The 19,231-nt window shown below is 39.2% G+C and overlaps 1 protein-coding gene across 4 annotated transcripts in view; it reads right to left on the reverse strand.

Annotated features, from left to right (window-relative positions):
* Nucleotides 1–19,231, reverse strand: part of CAPRIN2 (caprin family member 2) — a 34,553-nt gene that overhangs the window by 6,457 nt on the left and 8,865 nt on the right. For 3 of the 4 annotated variants that reach the window (XM_061345810.1, XM_061345809.1, XM_061345807.1), the window contains 11 exons: nt 17,824–18,062; nt 16,430–16,512; nt 14,360–14,521; nt 13,837–13,880; nt 11,590–12,435; nt 6,405–6,536; nt 6,101–6,188; nt 5,355–5,410; nt 4,602–4,712; nt 2,827–2,937; nt 2,050–2,202 (listed from right to left, as the gene is read on the reverse strand). In XM_061345810.1, coding sequence (XP_061201794.1) covers nt 2,050–2,202; nt 2,827–2,937; nt 4,602–4,712; nt 5,355–5,410; nt 6,101–6,188; nt 6,405–6,536; nt 11,590–12,435; nt 13,837–13,880; nt 14,360–14,521; nt 16,430–16,512; nt 17,824–18,062 — 2,025 coding nt within the window. Of the gene's footprint in view, nt 1–2,049; nt 2,203–2,826; nt 2,938–4,601; nt 4,713–5,354; nt 5,411–6,100; nt 6,189–6,404; nt 6,537–10,693; nt 10,736–11,589; nt 12,436–13,836; nt 13,881–14,359; nt 14,522–16,429; nt 16,513–17,823; nt 18,063–19,231 lie in introns of all 4 variants that reach the window. The other variant, XM_061345808.1, reaches the window with a different exon arrangement.

Raw genomic sequence — 19,231 nt, forward strand, 5'->3', positions numbered from 1 at the left:
ACATCTGACCATTTCCCAAGACTATAAACTGTCTGTAGATAGACCAGAGCAAAAGGAACAGCTTCACAGCTCGACAACTGTTGTCAATTTGCAGAAGACTCTAAAATTAAAATGGAAATGAACACTTCTTGCAAGGTCAAGAAACCAAGTACTGCCTCTAAGAGGGAGACAGCACAGAAATCCCTCATGATACTCAAGTGTTAGGTTTTGAACCATAACAAATTGATTTTTTTTAATTTACCAGATGAAGTGATCAAAGTGAGCAGAAGCAATCCTGTTTCTAGAAGAGGATACTGTGCACCAAGGCTGTCACCTCCCACATCCTGAAGTATTTGTAAGCAAGTGGTCTACTTTTCCCTACAGTGAGGGTTACAGGTGGAATTCTAGTAACAGACGAGGGCTACAAGTTGGATCTGTCTTTAGGCTTCTATAAGCACAATGGCAGCAACAGGATGTTCAGACACCTGACAACATGTAATCAGATGCTTCCATTACTGTCACTGTACTCCCATTATTGGCAAGGAACCACCTACCTCCTGGCTATCTACTGAAATCCAATGGCTGTGGTTTCCTGTCAGTTGTGAGAATCTAAGCAACACAGGAAAGAAGCAAGTACTGCACAGTTAAGTATACTATGACTAGAAGAGGAGTTAACGTCCTGGCAATGAGTGACAGATGCTTGCCAGTTTGACCCAAAAAAATTCCAAGAGAAATATTCAACATCTCTGAAAACTCCACAGCATTCATTCAAGTATACTTTCAGTACTACCATTAAGATCAAAAGCACTCCAAATGCAGACACTGGGTAGTATTATAATCTGAATGACTGAGACCTACTCCATACTTACACCATGACAGATGCTTATTTTACAAACTGGGTCCCCAGAAAGACTCTGGATCAGAATGCTGCTACTTCTCCACTTTCATGAAAAATCACCACTTAGCAACTTAACATAATTTAAATAGAGCTGTCTTGGGGAAAAACAAACAAACAAACAAACACCTTTCTACCATCACTTCCCTTAGTTATCTGATTCTGTACAGGTTCTGAGGAAGCTTCTACTTGGAACACTTACACAAATGCCAAAAAAACAAGGAGAAGGTCATAGTATGATTTTCTACAGACCACACCAGAGTGTCACATATCTTAGTTATATCCTGTGCTTTAAAAGACTATTAGCTATCCTCTTCCACTAAATCCTACTATGGATGTCAGTACTGCCAGATGCAGATCATCCAGCAAGTTGTAGAATGGCACTGTGATATTTGTTGAAACAGAGGATGCCTTTGGAGATTGAGTTTTTTCTAAACTTGCTTTTGGGCAAGAACATTAAATAAAGGTCTCTAGTATCTTGAGAAGGTATCAGAGGAGTAAGAAAGACCAAGTACAGGGAAGGGAACATTAAGAAGTAAACAGCGACCCTTCCTGTGAGTCCCTCTAAGCTTGCACTGCAGATTACCAGGCAGTAGCAACAGTAGTGATGTTGAAGAACATTAGTAATGACATATGGCCTGAAAAAAAAACAGTATCTGTTTGCAAAAAACACCACATACAGTCTGTGTGGACTATTCCCCAGACATCTATAGTGACTCCTTGTTAACAAGATAGGATAATGAGTTACAGTGTTTCAAGGTCACATTTTGCATGAGTTAAGTGGTCCAAGTTTTATCGCACTGAAGCAGTTTAAAAGGCAGCAAGACAGGTTCAGGCTTCAGAAAGCTCTTCATCCTAACAGCTACACTTGAAGATTTCCTCTTTCCTCTGCAGTCCGTTAGTTAAAATCTAGGCTTAAGAACAGTTTAAGTACAGTCAACTTTACCTTGGGACATAGCTATAAATCTGCTGATTTCAGGTCTGACTTCTCCCTCTTAGTTCCTTGAGGCTACTAATATATCCCAGTATTTAATACAGGGACTATACAGAGCAAAGTCAGGATGTGTCCTTGAATCAAAACTATCTATGAAGTTCCATACTCTATCAAGAGGATCCAGATCCCCAGTATTACGACTAAGTTACCATCGTTATTGTAAATCATTCTGCACACTTACAGTCTGCATAGCCTGAAAGGGAGCTGCTGTTATTGTGACAGAACTGCTGCTTGCTGGAGGAGACTGAAAGCTTTGCGCTGGTGGTACTGGTGTCATGGAAGTACTTGAAGTAGGCAACGGTGACTGTGGCTCACTTGGGAGAGGAACAGTAGCCTGAGGGAAGAATAAATGTAATGAAAGGTCACTTGATAGTTATCAGGCAGTATCAGAGCATTTAATTTGTTCTAAAGCCTAGACTGACAGAAGTCAGCAGTTTCTACAGGATGACATTTGGACATAGTAAAGCTACAAAATAGTTTTTGCTTACAATTCCAAATCTTGCTGTGCATCCTCAGCAAACAGTACTTCTATTGCAGTCTCTGCTGATTAAGTGAAATGTGCCTATGAGCTACTATACATACCATGCAGGGTAATAAATTTACAAAAGAGATATTAGGGTTTTTTTTCCTCACCACTAAGGAAACAGAATGCCTTCTGTTCTATTTATTGGAAGATGATTCTCTAGCTGATATTAAAAGCAACTCCTCTTTTCTAAAGGAACTCAGGAAGTTTAGGGGGTTTCATTATTTTCCCATCTCAGTGTTTCAGATTACAACAGTGCTGAGTTGTCCAGACCAAGTATTAACCAGCATTAAGCCTCATCTGTGCAGAGAGCAAAGTGAAGTGTTAATTTAGAATACCAGTATTTATAGGAATCAGAAGCCAAAGAAATGCAAGGCTCTGGACATTTCAGCAACCAATATATTTACCTTACCCCCTGTATTGGTGATAGCTTACCTGGGCAATTTCAATCTTTTTGGGTATGAGGGGCTCAGAAATACATGGACTTGTCTGATACAGTGGCTGGGAAGTATATTTCTCAGTCTCTTGAGAAAGCGATGCTGATGCCTAGAAGAAGCCATACATGCACCTGCTATTAAAAAAGTACTGCAGAAAGCACAAGCTTCTGTTAGAGCTATAAAATACCAGTGCCTAAGTTGAAATAAGTGGATTTTGAAAGACCATGATAAATATTAGGTCCAAAGTAGGTCTACTAAATAGTCATCTTAGCCAGAAATTTCAAGTAATTAGCATTAGAGATTCAGACTGATCACCCTTCTTACGCAACAGGCTGCACAACTAGCCCTACAAAAATCAGGTAACTTTAAGAACTGTAGATTGCTTCAACCAGTTGTTACAATGAAGTCTGATACACATCTGTCTCCTTGAATTAAACAAAGACATATCTAATGTTAAGCTTCGGTAAGCTCTGTTGAACAAGGCTTCAGAGCCAAACTTTGTTTGCTTTTGCAAAACCTACATGTTTTAGTTAGTTCACACTATAATTCTAAGTTTAAAAGTTCCTTACACTTAGATGCACAGCTGAGGGCTAAAGACTACCAGTTCCATTCTCACTTTGTATACCATCACAGTTGCACCAAAACTGGTATGCACTCACATGCCAGGAGAGTGCACTGTCACCATGAAGTGTATTCCCTGGTTAAGCTTTGGTCTCAGCACATCTACTGCTTTCTATGAGAAGGACTGGAAAAGAAACCACACTCTAAGCCCAAGGGACTAGAGGTGCTGGGCACAAGCAACCTTAATTCCAAACAATAAGTTTACAGATAAACTAGGAGCATTCTACTAAATCAGATGATCTACATTAGAGCACAGCACAAGTCTTCTGGATGCATATTAAACAGTAAAATTATTTAACCCTTGTCAACACAAGAAGTTTTCTGACACTGTCTAAATGAGAGAAGGTGTCAAGACCCAGGCCAAAATTGCCAATTCAAGGGGCAGCAAGACTGATATTCGCATCAGGACTGCTATATTTGCCTATATAGTATTACTAAGGAATACAGTAAATGCTACATGCACAGCATGCTGATGGCATGTACATCAGCAAAAACATTTTAGAAGCTTTAACATTCCCCCATTATAATCTACATACACTGTATTAGAGATTTCTAACAGGAAGAGCCAGCTGTGTTTCTGAAGACAGCATCACACTAAGCAAGAGGTCCTTAGGACAGTGATCTGCATAAACTAAAACATTATTTCTGCCTCTAAACAATATCTGAATGCTAGTTGAAGACTTAACTGCACATACTGTTAATGCAAAATCTAAGGTCTTAGCTGAATATTAGCAAGTCTGTTTTTTCAGTTACTGCTCAAGAGAACATATCCCAGCCTTACACAGAAGTCTGCTGTTTCATGACAATACCACAACTTATGCATCCTCTGTGTAATTAGAGGGAGTATTCTACACTGTAACCAAAGCAAATATTCATGCTGCTCCTATGTTCCCACAAAAATATGCATCACTCTAACCTGCATTTCTTCATCTCACACCCTTTCCATTTCAAGGGGCAGACTGTTCACATTGCATTCATGTGGATTAGGAAAACCTTCCCAGCCATCTTTAGGTATTCCAAAATGTAGGCTATACTGTTGCTGTTAGTTCCATTCTGTCCCTCCATGTTGTTCCAGGAGAGGTGCCACCACAGCTTTTGTTAGGGCTAGGTATCACAGATTTTTGAATGCCAGTGAAGCCCAGGGTATATTACCTGTGGTGTCTGTGGTGTCACCAAGTCTTCTGTTTCAGAGCCAGAAAGAGTCTGATCAGCAGATGCTAGGGAAGTATTTGAACCATGCAATGCAACAGGTGAAGCAGCAGCCTTGCAAGAAAAGAGAAGAGATAAAGTTTTAAAATACTGTCTTAAATGTCTGGTTTCACTGAAACTCACACACACTCTGGGCATTTTCAGGTAAACCTCAGAATGAGGCAGGAGCTGAAGTGCTTTGAACAGTAATCTAAGTTTCTCAGGAGTTCTTGTTCATGGCAAGGAAACCTATTTAAAAGCCCAAGTAGCAATGCATTCAAGTACAGTAAGCGATTTTAAGGTTCACATAACCATGGCTGCCAAATCTTGACACACTATCTTTGGCATAAGTGGAGACCTTAAAGATGAATACATGCACTATATAACAAAGCAGCAGCATGTTCTTTGGCACACAATTATCAGCTACAACTTGAATCTATAGGTTAAGTATTCAAACTATTTCAGCATGTCCTCAACATACTTTTTACTTCCAGAAATTTCAAACATTTGTTGCTGCTTTTCAAGTGGAAGAGCAGCCAACTCTGTCAGCATTTGAGTGATCTTAGATTTGTAAGCTACTGTTACATGAAGTTTGTTACAGAACTACTGGCAACAAGAAAAGCAACTGAAGTACTAAGTCTGTTCTAGTGCATAACCTCTATGTCATTCTGTGGCTATGGTTCTGCCTCTTCAGTAAGGACTGTCACTTCAACTTACTTGAAGGGGCTGTTGAAGAAAGTCACTCTGACTTGGCAGTTTCTGTTCTTTTGGAGCTGTAAAAAAAAAGAATGCATTAAGCAACGTTTGCTTTTAAATTCAAATACTACATAGAATTTCAGTCTACAGTTCTACATTTTGAGAGCATTTGGTGTATGAAAATGCACACTATTTCAAGTGTGTGCACTGCAAATATTTAGAATTAGCATCAGTAAACTACACCCCATTGAAAACTTTTTCTTTGTAAAAGGGCAAAAGTATTCAATGATAAAAATATTTCTACCACAAAAGAGATACCACTTTCTATATTAGAAAGGTGTAATAAACTGTCTAATTTGGTTTCACAACCAAAGAGCCACCCAAACAGTTTATTAACAAGTTCCCATTTTCCAAGTGTAGCCAGAAAACTGCTCTTTGTCCTGAACTCATTCACAGCTTGTGTTTATATACACCACATCTAGACAAGTTGTCAGCATGTCAATTCTTCTCTAGGTTCAGATGCACATGCTAGTCAGCAATTATACAAACACTCCATTTCCAGGCAGATACACCAACTTAAGCCACCTCCAGCAACTAATAAGCAGGTAAGTGATTTGAGCTGTCTCTTTTTTCTTTAATCAGACATTAGTATTATTTTATAATTAGACAAGCTGTCTTCATCAGGCCTACTGATCTACAGCCCAACCAAATCCTGTTAGTGTTTGCAGGAATCCCGCATACAATTCACACTTAACAGTATTACCTACCTGCAGGACTACTTGCTGGAGTAACTGAAGGTGGTTGGGATGAACCAATGGCACTTGGTGAAGCTTTATCAAAATCCAGAATGGACTCCTTTTGCGAAAAGATCATCAGTTGAGAGAAAAAAAAAAGATTTAACTCTAGATATAAATGAAACATTCTCATTTGACAAGTTGCTGTTAGTTAATTAGAGCTACATTAATTCAGTGCAAACACACATTGGCAGCACTTACTTCCCTAACCCAGTAGGAATTGGAGCTGTGTGCTACAACAGCAGAGAAAAAAGAAATCCAAAATAACCCCACATACTTGCATGAAGTTGTAAGTCCCTTGTATCTGAGTCATCAGATCCTGAAGTTTTTCCCTTCTCAACACTGGATCTTTTGGAAGAGTTGAAGTAGAACAAAATTCTGCAGCTGGCTGATGTACAGGTTTAGGCACCTAATCAGAAGAGAATACATTAAATCTAATACTGGAAGCGAGACAAGGTTTCTTATCCAATATACTTCCAGAGCAACCTATAAGTGTCAGAAAACATGGGCCAAGGAATTCTGTACTGTCATTGATATTTCCTGAATCAAGTTTTCACTTCATTAAATAACAGCAGGTTACTGTTGCCACAACATTAATTCACCTCATTCAGCTTCATACAGTCAAGTGTACAAGACGACAGTAAGTTGCCTACATTTAGTGCATCATTAGGAAACCCGCATATCCAGGCTGAAGGCCAGAACAAGCTTAAAAAACAAAGCTGCATCACTCAAGGTTGAAAACATACTCCCCCTCCCAGTAGAACCCACACCAGTAAGTGCAGATCTTTAGGATGGCATTTCCAGACATTCTGAAGAAAGCGCACCCAAGAGATACATTGCAAGCAGGTTATTCAGGATTAGACCAAGGTGCTTCCACTAGCAAGCTAGATACTCTTTAATGCACCAGCTCCTGCAGGAAGTATGTTAAACTTTTTGAAGTCTAGCATGAAAAGTACACCTGTACTCCCACATGGGAGCCTAATTTTGTGGCTAAATACTTCTGCAGGAACTTAGTACTCTTTGATTGTTTCAGATAGCCCCTTAACAGTTCATCACAACTTGTTCTCACTTCACATTCAGAAGCAGAAAGTGTTTTGTCAGAGAATAAGCAAGTTTAAGGTATCAGAAAAATCATGACAGTAAACTCTTTAGATGGCAGAAGCCTTATTTTCAGGGTGACAATAATAACAGACTGTCTAGATAGCCTAACATGTCTTTTGAAGTGGTAGGCTTGTTACAAGTATTTCAAACCCATTATTTTCAGTGATTCTCTAAAGCTTCGCTTCTCTTACATTTCTCTCCAGCTAGAGGGAGGCAATTCTGAAGACATTAAATAGCTGCATTATTTCAGCTGGCCCAAATGTTGAGACACACAGGAACATATGAAAGCCTTTACTTTCCTAGAGATAAAAGTCTATCTTTCCAATAGGAGATGACTACAATATACTACATAGCAGTTGAGTATTTGCATGAATTCATTAGAAGACTGCCGTTATATGGCAGAAGGGTATGTGTCGTCATGACATTCATCACAAATTCAACACAAATTGACAGAGTACTCTTTGTCCAATTTTAGCACAATAAACCCCAAACTACTCTTTGATGTCTTCAGCAGTTACCTGGAACTAACCCCTATCATTTGCAGAATTTCCAGTAACATGGCCATGGAAGAAGCTTGCAGGGTTTAGTGACCTTCACAAAGCATAATCCATGTATATGCAGCACATTAATTGTGGAGGACTCTATTTCTAATACTTATGGTCCACACAACAGACATTTGTTGAGCTGTGGGAAGTTTTACTTTTTCCTAGAGCTAAGAGCACATCTTTGTACTACTGTCTTAGACTTCCTGATGCACATGCATTATGCTGTATAGTTTTCATTAATGAAGAGACACTAAAGCTATTAAGAACCTAACTGCAGGACAAAATATACAGTTGAATAAAGTTAAATCTCAGCAAGTTATAGATTAAGTTACTAGGAATCAATCTTCCTGTACATCACTTTATTAGCCCTCACTTATAAGCAGGCAATCTTAAAACACTTGCTGTCATGTTAAATACATTATGGGTTTAACTGTTCTACTACTTTTTCCCTCTTCACTGCAATTTACTAAGACCCAAGTACACTACCAAACTGGTTCTGTAGTTCTGCAAATTGACAGTAAGCTGTTCACTGTTAAGTCACCCAACCAGGTCAAGTCTGGCAGTGTCTACAGCCATTAAGATTGTTCACTGGTTAGGTAAATTGGACTTGTACATTAAGTACAATTAAAACCAGCCTTAACAGCGTGGAAGTAGCAGAAATTGCAGTTTCACTTGTGACTGCAAAGACAATACAGTCTTCTGTATGCTTTTACAACTTGTTAAAGAGTCTTCACCTCCTTCCCCAGCTCATATGCTTGTACATTATCCTGGTAGCATTCTTCCAACTAGAAGAGCAAGCATACAGGGTTACATGTATGGTATTAGGGCTTTAAGCCAGGATTAAAACACTGAGACTCTCTAGTCTGTCGAAGTTACCTTCCAGTTCCTGCATATATTAAAATACACCAGCCCAAAGGAGCTATACTGAAGTTACCTCAATTTGCTATTTTGCTGCCACTTGGGTGTTTGAAGCTAGAGTAATCAAGTGCAGTACAAGAACATGCACAAAAAAGTATCAGGAAGTTGAAGTATTTCAGATTTTATGTCTTTGTAAGAGATGCTTTGAGAAAGAGCAGGTACTTTATATCCTTAAGACAGTTTTAAACCAAGTTTTCTTTCTAGCCTACAGTTAGATGTTTATAACTAGAAATCATAGTATTTCATACTATACAATACGGTGGCAGATTCTGAGTGTAGTAACCTGTTAGTCCAGCTCACATCAAACTTATATCCTGAGATCACTTAACATCAGTGGTTCAAGCAACATTCAAGTCAGTTTTACACAGCACTGGAAAGTTTAGGGTCTAATTTGTCGTAACAACATGTTCCTGAAACCTAACTTCAACACTTCTGATACATTCAGCAACAACTGTTTCTGTCTAGAGAACTGACTAAAAATGGAGTTGAAATACTTAGAATTTGGTTTAGGACCTGTAAGTCACTTGCAAATCAATGTAAAGACAGTGACCACTCTGGAATTTTACCAGTTAGAGTGCCAATATACTAAGCACTCGTGTTAAAGCTTGAACTTTTAGAGACTGAAGGTCTACTTCTGTGCAACACCAACATACGTTTTAAGTACCTCACATGCCAGTAAAACTTAACTCTGATACCACAGTTCTTTCTTGGGTTTGTTAGCTGTGGAGTACCAAGAAAGCTGGGATGGTGATACCCAAACAGTAATTTCAACAGTGAGCACTAGCTTTACCATGTAGATACACAATCAACATTTGCTTCCTACTTGGAGTAGCATTCACATTAGATACGATTTCAACGGCACTGGATGACAGCACAAGCCTTGCTACTTTCACACAGCAAGACACAAATTCAGCTCTAATCAAGTTTAATGGTCCACAGGTTGCACAAACAAATAATGTAACAGCTTAACAGGCCTGCACATCAGCTCAACTTCTTAAGTATTGCACTTCATGGTACATTAAGTTAACTAAGCATATTTCAAGATCTCAAAACCTAGTAGTTTATCAAAAGACCTCAGGGCTCTAAGTTATTTCAGGGAGTAAGGCAAGGTTAATTTCGGCTCCAGAGGCCAGCAGCAATGACACAGGCCTTCTGTCTACCATATCTAGATCCCTCCACAAGGTCATTTATAGATTGTCCTTGGGAGCAAAATGGATCCAGCTATGGCACTGCATTGCCTCTTCTTTCTTCATATTAAGAAAGGCAAGAGAAATTTCCTTATTCAAATTTCAGTATTACTGTTAATTGTGCTTTGTATGTACCTGACAAGTCAAAGATATATTAATTTTTTAAAAATTGTATATGGAACCTAACTAGGTTGATAGTACCTTTCTATTGAGTCAATATACTTTTGATACTGCATTTGTCAATAACTACTAAGCAAAAACAAAGCCAGCTGGTGTTTCGCTAAGGTCTATGGAAACCAAAGTTTGAATACTTAAAATATGCTTTGTTCACTTAATTCAGCAACCCATCTTAAGCAATCTCACATTCCAGCATCTCATTTGGTTTAGTTTTGCTGACATCCACACCTTCACATTACAAAGATTCTTAGGCAGTTCACAAGTTTCTCCAACTGACTGGAGAAACTCCTTTTTTCTTACTGCATCAAAGTTTTGTTTACCACTTAAGCCATCCATCCGCCCATCCTGTATAAAAAACAAGAGTTCATGCAAGCAACTTGGATTTAAGCTTTAAGGTTATCTGACACCAGAAAATCCAAGGCATCTTAAAGTGCTTGAAGTTATTCCAATACTTCAGATTGTTTCTGTAATACTATGCATAGTTGGGTCCATGACACCTCCTTGTGCTCAGATTTACTCAGTGAGGCCACCAGGTTTTATACGTGTACCACCAGTGAACAGATTCTACTCAGCTCAAGTGTAAAGATGAATCAAACACCTTAATCCCATTTTGTTACCCAGTGCTGCATGTTACATACTCTCTTAATCTCCGGTTCAACCTTCAGTTTGCGGTCCCGCTTCTAGGCACAAGAACATCCATTTTCCAGTTACATCAAGTTTACTGACAAGATTTAAACTTAATCATTTGCTATGAGTAATATGGAATTAACAGATAACTGCTTTCTTATAGAAACCAGACAGTGTTGACAACACTGTACACAAAATTGCTTTTGTTCCTGAAGTCTCACTCTAGCTTGAACACTGCTCTTAATGACAGAACATGGAAGACAGAGTTCATTTATCTGTTTTGAGTTAAAACTGTTACTTCCTGAGCACAGGTGAGAAAGAAGGTAAGGTAAGAAGATGCTAGCAGCCTGCTTAGCTGTGAGCACTGCAGCAGCTTTCATTTTACATTTCTAAAATTATAGCTATTTGTTAAACAACTCAGGACGGCAGTATGGTTTATGCATTCATCTGGAAATACATACATAAGCCCCTACACAGTTCCTATTCCTTGATCTAGATCTGTCTTGAATCAGCAGCTATTTTAATCAAAAGCCTCAAAAGCATTGCTGAACTGCTGTTTCCATACAGACACACACAATTTGATTCCTGGCTGAGTCACACTTGCTTTGTACTGCTAAGGGTGAACAGAGCCAGTAACTAGGGATGAACTAAGTTATGTCTTCTGTCTTATGCATAAAACAGTTATTCAAGGCTCCAACACAGCAATACTGTGTTGATCTAAGAAGTAAACCAAACCATCTTGTATTCCAATATAAGCTTTAACTGCCAGAATTGTTTTCCCCAAGAACAGGACTAAATACAGGCCTATAAAATGCACCCTGTAAAGCCTCTGCTAACAGGTAGCTTTAGTCCAATACACACTAGTGTCAAAAGCTTATGACAGGTAATACTATATATGCCAACTCACTTCTTTGGGTTCCATATCAAACTTCTTTGGCCCAATCTGCTCCTTTGGCCCAATACTTGCAGCTCCCCAGGACTTCAGAGGGTTCTGTAACTGCTGTGATGACACTTGCTGCTGCCTGTCAGCTTTTTCCCAAGCCTCTGGAGTCTCCTGCTTCTTTTGTTCTGGCTCCTCCCTAACATGGGCAGCCCAAGCCTTCACAGGCTCCTGCTTCTTTTGCTCTGGCTCTTCCCTAACAGGCACTTCCCATGATTTCACAGGTTCTGGCTTCTTTTGTTCTGGTTCCTCCCTAGCTTGGGTTACCCAAGGTTTTAGAGATTCCTGCTTTTGTTCTGGTTCTTCCTTAACTTTGGTTACCCAAGGTTTTAGAGACTCCTGCTTTTTCTGTTCCTGCTCTTCCCTAGCTTTTACTGCCCACAGCTTAGATGATTCCTGTTTCTTCTGGTCCTGCTCTTCCCTAGCCTTTGCTACCCAAGGCCTGGAGGACTCCTGCTCCTCTCGGACATGTGCTACCCAGACCTTTGGAGCTTCCTGCTTCTTCTGTTCTTCCTCCTCAACACGGGTCTCCCAGGGCTTTGCAGGCTCACGCTTCTGCCCCTCTTCTTTGACACGGATTTCCCAAGGCTTTGGAGAATCTGGTCTTTTTGGTTCTTGCTGCCTAACACGAGCTTCCCAAGGCTTTAAGGTCTCTTGTTTCTGCTTCTGCTCCTGCTCTTCAGTATCAACAAGCATTTCCCAGGACTTCGGAGGTTCTTGCTTTCTAGCATACCCAGCTTCCCAAGATTTTGGTTCTTCTGGCTTCTTCTTGACAGAGTATTCTGCTTCAGGCAAATAACGCCTGTTGAGAAACTATATAGACCAGAGAAACTTAATGGCTCCCAAGAAAACATTTTGCTACTACAATTCAGGTAAGTTAGGTCACCCAGCTACTGAAAACTTCTGACTAAAAGCAGAGCCCAGACAGTTTAAGTATCAGCTGTAGAAACTACAAGGACAGCCATGTCTTTATGCTACAGCACTGCAAACTAGCTTTGTTTGACAGGCCAGAGAAGCATGAAACAGTCCTGAGCAGCACAAGTGATACATACTTGAGCTGAGTAAATCTATTATCCTCAGTGCTAACTGGTGTTCCTAGGCAGTGACAATATCAGGTTCAGTTGTGATTTTTTATGAACACATCTCTCCTCCTAAGCATCTAAAATGCTGTGTTATTAGATTAGCAGACATTCTGCTAAGAACAGCAGCACCATCTCCCACACAGTCTTTGACCCAGTAACTAAGTATAACCCTCATCCTTAATGAGGGTTATACTTAAATACTAAAAAGTCACTAGATTCTCAGATTCAGTACCACTGGACAGGCTACATTTGCTATCAGTAATTCTGAGTTTAGTGAAGGCATCCTGAAGTTATCCCTGGTTACCACTTTGTCATAAACAGAAGTATATGAAGAATGTACAAAGCTCACTAGCTGAGACTTCCTGACAAGTCACCAGAACAAGCCTTTAGCATCAGGTAACAAGTGTTACCAGGTTATAAAAACTTGTTCAGGGGTGCACCCTCTAATGTGATACCTGGGAAATAATGATTCAGCATTTCAAGAACCAGTATTCCCTGTTACAGGAGTACACCCCTCCCCCCATTTTGAAGTTTAATGGGGTTTGTGCTGTTCCCAGTTGAAGTTTGAGTACTAAACTTCAACTTAGCTGTCGAAACATGTCTATACATGCTCAAAATGTATAGACAGATGTGTTTTGATGACTTAATGGTTGTTGAAACACATCTACACACCCCTCTGCACACAAGTTTATGTTAAGACCCCTACTTTTCTGACAAATCAGAACAAGATCTGTATCATTTGCAACCCCACCAGTATCAAGTTTACGGCAATAAGCTTAGCTTTAGAAACAGCTTTAGTATGTGTGTATTTTTTCCATCCTGCAGTACACTAAATATCAGTTTGTTTCCACTCTAAAGGCTGATGCTTTGATTTATTCAGGAAAGCACCAGAGTATATTAAAGTACTATACTACTTCATGTAATCCTGGCCCATTTATCCCAGAATACCCCACAGAAACCATAAATTTGGGTTTAGAAATAGAAATGCAACCAAGCCAATGCTTCCTACATAAAGCAATACCTAAGTTACTGTTCAGACTCCCTTAAGTTTAAAAAACAAGCTGCAGAAATGTTGTCATATTTCTGATAAATCATATGCTAAAGAAAAGCAATTAGCAGTGGAATATCTTACCTCCTGTGGCTGTATTTCAGACTTCATAAGCTCCACAATGGATTCTAGAGAAAGGATGTTAATTTGTTTCAACTTATCAAATGCAGAAAGGCAGAACAAGCAGTAGCAAGTCTTTAATTCTACTCAAATAGTAGGGCCAATTGCTAAAGCTCAGCTTGTCATTCAAGATGGTATTTTTAGACAAGCTTTTATTTTCTGTTTTAAATTTGTGGAGTTAAGAAACATTTTGTAGTATTTGTAATTTGTTTATTGTAATATGCAGCACTCTCTAAACTAGACAATTGTCACACCTTGAAGACTTGCTCAGGTGACAAAAACATCTTATTAATTTGAATTAGATAGTTTTTCCCCTACAATATTTGTCAGAATAAGGCAGAAAGCCTTAAAGTTTCTATTTTATCTGCTACATTGCAAGTAAGCCACTGCACAGGATTAGACTTAGTCTCAAGCTATAGAAAGTCACTACTCAGTTCAAGCTTATCCCAACACAATAACACAGAAATTGAACCCTGTAATATTCCACCTGATTCTTTGACAGGCTCTCCTTTTGACACATGTCTTGTTCTCTCAGGTTTTCTATTTACTTCTTCAATTTCTTTTACGGGCACAGTGGTGCGAGGCGTCGGAATACTTTCAAAGTAGCGAGAGTCCAGAAGCTTGGACAGCAGGTCCTTCATGTGTTTATCTGAAGAGTAAAAACCCATGCAGTTAAGATACTACAATTTGAAATTAAGGAGTATTCAGATCAAAACTCTTTACTCCCTCCCTTTACATAAGTTGCAACTTTTCCAAGTTCACACATCTTACCTAGTTATTCTAATAATGTGTTTTTGTAAAGGAAAATATTTGTTAAACTACTTTATATATTACAGCTGAAAGCACTTTTGCAAGCCAGAGGTAAGACTGCCACCTGTGTTTAAATGCACATAAGGTCAACACTGAGCTACCTAGTCTCCCACATGCTTCGAAAGGTATTTATTTACCCTTTGTCTATCCTGTAAGCTAGCCAGCACTGATACTAAAAGCAAGTTGTAGGGACTGCAGGAAAGGTGAAGCCAAACAAACTCGCTATGCAACTGCCTTACAGCACCTTCTTCCCAGTGGTAAGATGTTAAGTCTCAGACCAAAAAGTTAAGAACTGCAGAAACAAGCAGAGGGTGGGAAGCAAGAGACTGTTCCAGACTGAACTTAACCCTCTGAAGTTTCGGAAAAGAAAAACTTAACTGTGTACTCCAAGAACTGTTAGCTTTCCTCTTTATGCAAAAAAGACAGCAACACAGAGAGTAAGGACCCAGAAATCATACTAGAAATTCTTTCAGAGAAGCTAGAGAAACAGCAGCCTTAAAAACAGGAAAAACACTCAGCAAGAGATCACTCCTACCAGCGACAGCCACATGAACAAGAATTGTAGCTTGAATTTAATGTGGGTATAGAAAATTGCCTCCCAAGGCACTGAATGCTAGTAAGAAGTCATAATAGCTTTATCTCAAGTTTAGCTTGTGCAAGACTGACACTAAAGGGGTAAAGACACTGACAAAAAAGTCACAAAAGTTTAGGTTATAGCCAAAAACCTACAAAAGTTTGGAGTTCAAAATAACTAGACTATTAATTTATGTCAACAAAGTTAAAGTTACCAGCCTGTAACAACACAAGGGCAGCTTGCAGTTTGTCCAGAACTACATGAAATGAATTAACACAATCTTCAGCTCAGCTATCTGCATGTAGAAATTAGATAGGGTACACTTCATGCTCTGGTCCAACAGCTCCAACAACACTGTCAATTACAAACAAGATACTGCCATACAGCCATTACAAGATTGGAGTAGATGGGACAAGCAAGGTCTGTTTGCAATAGGAAAGACTTTCTTCACATTTCTTTTGTGTTCTAAATAGGAACATAAAATGTATATACTGGTTTACAACCATGCGTGTTGAAACTAAGCCACAGATTGAATAAAACATGTAGAGTCCCACAGATTGTTGTGCCTGAAAAATGAGGACACTTGCAGCAGGTCAAAGTAAGACTGCACTGTACATGGTTAGATAACACTGCAAGTTCCACTAATGACTATCCTTCCTTAGTGTGGTATCCTGCACTGTAGTCAGAGAACAGGTATGAGCCTGGAATTCCTACAAGACAATCTTCAGTGCTGTGGGACCTTCAGCCTGGGGCCAATGAAGCTTTGTAAAACACATCAGTTTACTCAACTAAGCATTTGTTGGCTGGGAATAGTGTTCCAATCTTAAGCCATTTGCACATAGCTACCCAAAAAAGTTCCCACTGCTGGTCCTGTAAGGTATTCATGCATCAGCTTTTGAATTACTACCATCATTATTCCACAAGAAGGTGCTAGTACATTAGAGGAAGAGTAAGCCTTTACCTGGAAAAAGCAAGCATGCTGTAGTGTTGTTGAGCTGTACTTAAACAGAACTTGAAGCAAGCAGCAGTTTACCCTTGGACAACTGAGTGAACACATGCAGTTGGAAGTGCTTAATTTAGTAGCCTTCCACATATATTCCACTGGTTTTAAGATGCTTTAATTAGCACACACATTTCAGGTCTCTAAGTTACTTCTCTAGAGGAGACACTCACATGTTGTTCCAACCACAGGTTTCTCACTTCCTTCTAGAAGGTCCCAGAAGTAGAGAGATGATTGTTCCATCTGGTCTTCAACACTAAAACAAATGACAGTTTTACTAGGTAGAATCATAGCCAAGATCAAGTGTTGCAGTATCCCAACACCCCTCCTTTGAAGCCACTGACTAAGGTTTAGCCTTCCCACTCAAGGGAACCCTAAATCCATTATCCACTACTGATTTATCTCTATCTGTACATGATTTAACCTAGCAAATGTTAAGTAGTGAATAATTAAGACATATTAAAGAGCCTAGCACTATCCCACAAGACCATAAAACTGACCTTCATTCCAAGTCAGGACTCCTAGACAGGGAAACAATTGCTCTTTAACCATCTGATCACCTTGTTCATTGGATGCACATGTGCAGGGGCAGTCAACAGCTCTTGGCCTCTGCTAGTTACTGAGGGGCTTTGACATAGGTCTATGATCCACTCCACCCCCTCCAGACAATAGATTTGGAAATCTACCCTGATGGTATTTAGAATCCCGAAGGAAAGGACTGTGCTTCTTGTAGAAAGAGGAAGCTAGAAATAAAGATTTTTCACCAGGATAAGAGACTCCTATTGCGTAGCTTTTTATAAGCAGCTGTTCTTTAGAAGTTACCTTAAGAGCAAAGATTTGGCCAGTTTAGTATATGGCAAGTGATTTTTAGGAAGTCATGTTTGAATATGGAAGTACCCTTATCTATGAAATGTTTCAACTGCCACCTAATAACTACTTTTCCATATTTAAGTACAGTTCTTTCTATACGATCTTAAAAACAGACAGGCTAAGCGTAAGTCATCGTAATACAAACATGGTATCAAATTAGTACTGACATTACACTTGTTGACAGCTTGTTGCCTTAAAAAGCATGACATTTATTGTAGAGGTATCAAAAATTTTTGTTAATTTTTAAAACTTCAAAGATTAGAAGATAATAGCAAGAGAGCCTCAGGAGTACCAGCTTTCCTTGGAATAAAGTAGCACATCTGGACCACCATGTGAATGGAACATAGTTTTGCATTTACTGCACTTTCAGTCCATGAACAGCGAGACATCAAGAAAGCAGCACAACACCAGCCTCCCTGCTTATGATGGTATTGGACTATCCCTCCTCAGCCCCACAACAAGATGTGAGATGGCAGCGCTTGTATGCAACTAGCACAACTGAGGCTGTAATTCCTGCAGCTTTCCTCTAAAGCTCAATGAGGACAATCTGCTACATTCTTGGTCTCCCACTAAAGCAAGTGTACTGACCAGAATTTTAATTAATGCCCCAAAATATAATATTTCAAGGCAGTGTCAAACAGAGGACATTTACTGTAATGAATGAAGCATACCAATTAGACAAAAATCTTGACCTTACCTCAAGTTTTCATTTCTTTCTGGACACGTCAGTTTTGCAAATCTTATGAGGTAGTCTAGTTCCTTAGAAGGCAAGTATATTGCACCATTCACACCACCTTTGAAATCTTTCTGAACATGCTCTTGAGTGAAGTTTTGCAGCACATACTGGACTTGAAGTATCGTACGCAGTTTCTTCTTCTCAGCTTCAAGCTTCAATAGACTTTCTCTTCGCTGAGCCTTCCTCTGTGCTTTCAGCAGCTATTTCAGTACATGAATTCAACAGTTAAACAATTAAGTAACAGGATTCTAGGCTGAAACACAGTAAGCTCTAGTATCAATCAACTTACATTGATCAAACTATTAATTCTGGTTAGATAACAAGCTCCTAACTCTCTTCAGATACCCGAGAGTTCAAGATCCTCCTCTGGAAAAGCTCCCCATTTATTTACTGATTCTCTACAAATCTAGCTGTTAGTCAAACTGGATACTAGTAGCTTCACTTGTAATATGCCTTTATGATACTTAGATCTTGATTAGAGATGCTAGTTGCTTTATTGTAAAAGCTCTTACAACTGAATATAAGAAATTGATACAAACACAAATCCAAGCCTAGCTGACCTTTATCACTTACCACACGAATTTAGTAATGCAGAAGTTCCCAAATTTCTTCTGAGACAACTGCCTCTTCACTTTTGAGCACCCCCATTTAAATGATGCAGCAGAATCCTACAGTTACTCATTTCTGATGGCAGAGGACTGAAGCACCCATGAAATAAGCAACAAGCCACAGAACATACACAGCCCTCATGCATTTAAGAAGTTTAACCATGTACTAACAAAATTATACAGCAGAAGCTGAGTAACTGAAAGATTTAAAGTACCTCATTAAAGGGCATCTTAAGTTTCTTTGCAAGATGTGTGGAAATTTAGTTTTTCTAGAATTCAGTGTAAAATCTGTAAGGATGTTGTTGCCAGAACGTTCACTAGTGTTCCAGTAATAGGTACTGCCTGTAGAATCCATACAGGCAGAAGTAAAGCCAAAGCAAAAAACAAAAAGGGGTTAGTCTTTAAAAATACCTTAAGTGAAAGGACAAACATGACCTGGATTACTAAAAACACCTACAGAAAGATACACTTGGTAACAATCCTTAATTTCTAATATATTATGGGCAGCTACACAGAGAAAAGCAATAAGAAGCAACCCAAGTTTTAACATTCAGCACAGTAGTTTGTGTTCAACATAAAATGTCCGAGGGAACCCAAAGCAGCAACACTGCTGGAAAGGCTCTTACATCTCTGCTCACACAATGCTTTGAGAGATTTACAGCGCTACCTGGAATTATTACATACACAAGAAAAGCCTCCCAAGCAAAACTTTTTTGGTCTAAACAAAACGTTTACCATTTTACCAGTCCTTCAGCATTCTG

Source organism: Neopsephotus bourkii, unplaced genomic scaffold, assembly GCF_033783945.1.
Source record: "Neopsephotus bourkii isolate Nb327-2 ecotype Australia unplaced genomic scaffold, CSIRO-AGI_Nbou_v1 NB_244, whole genome shotgun sequence".
NCBI lineage: Eukaryota > Metazoa > Chordata > Aves > Psittaciformes > Psittacidae > Neopsephotus > Neopsephotus bourkii.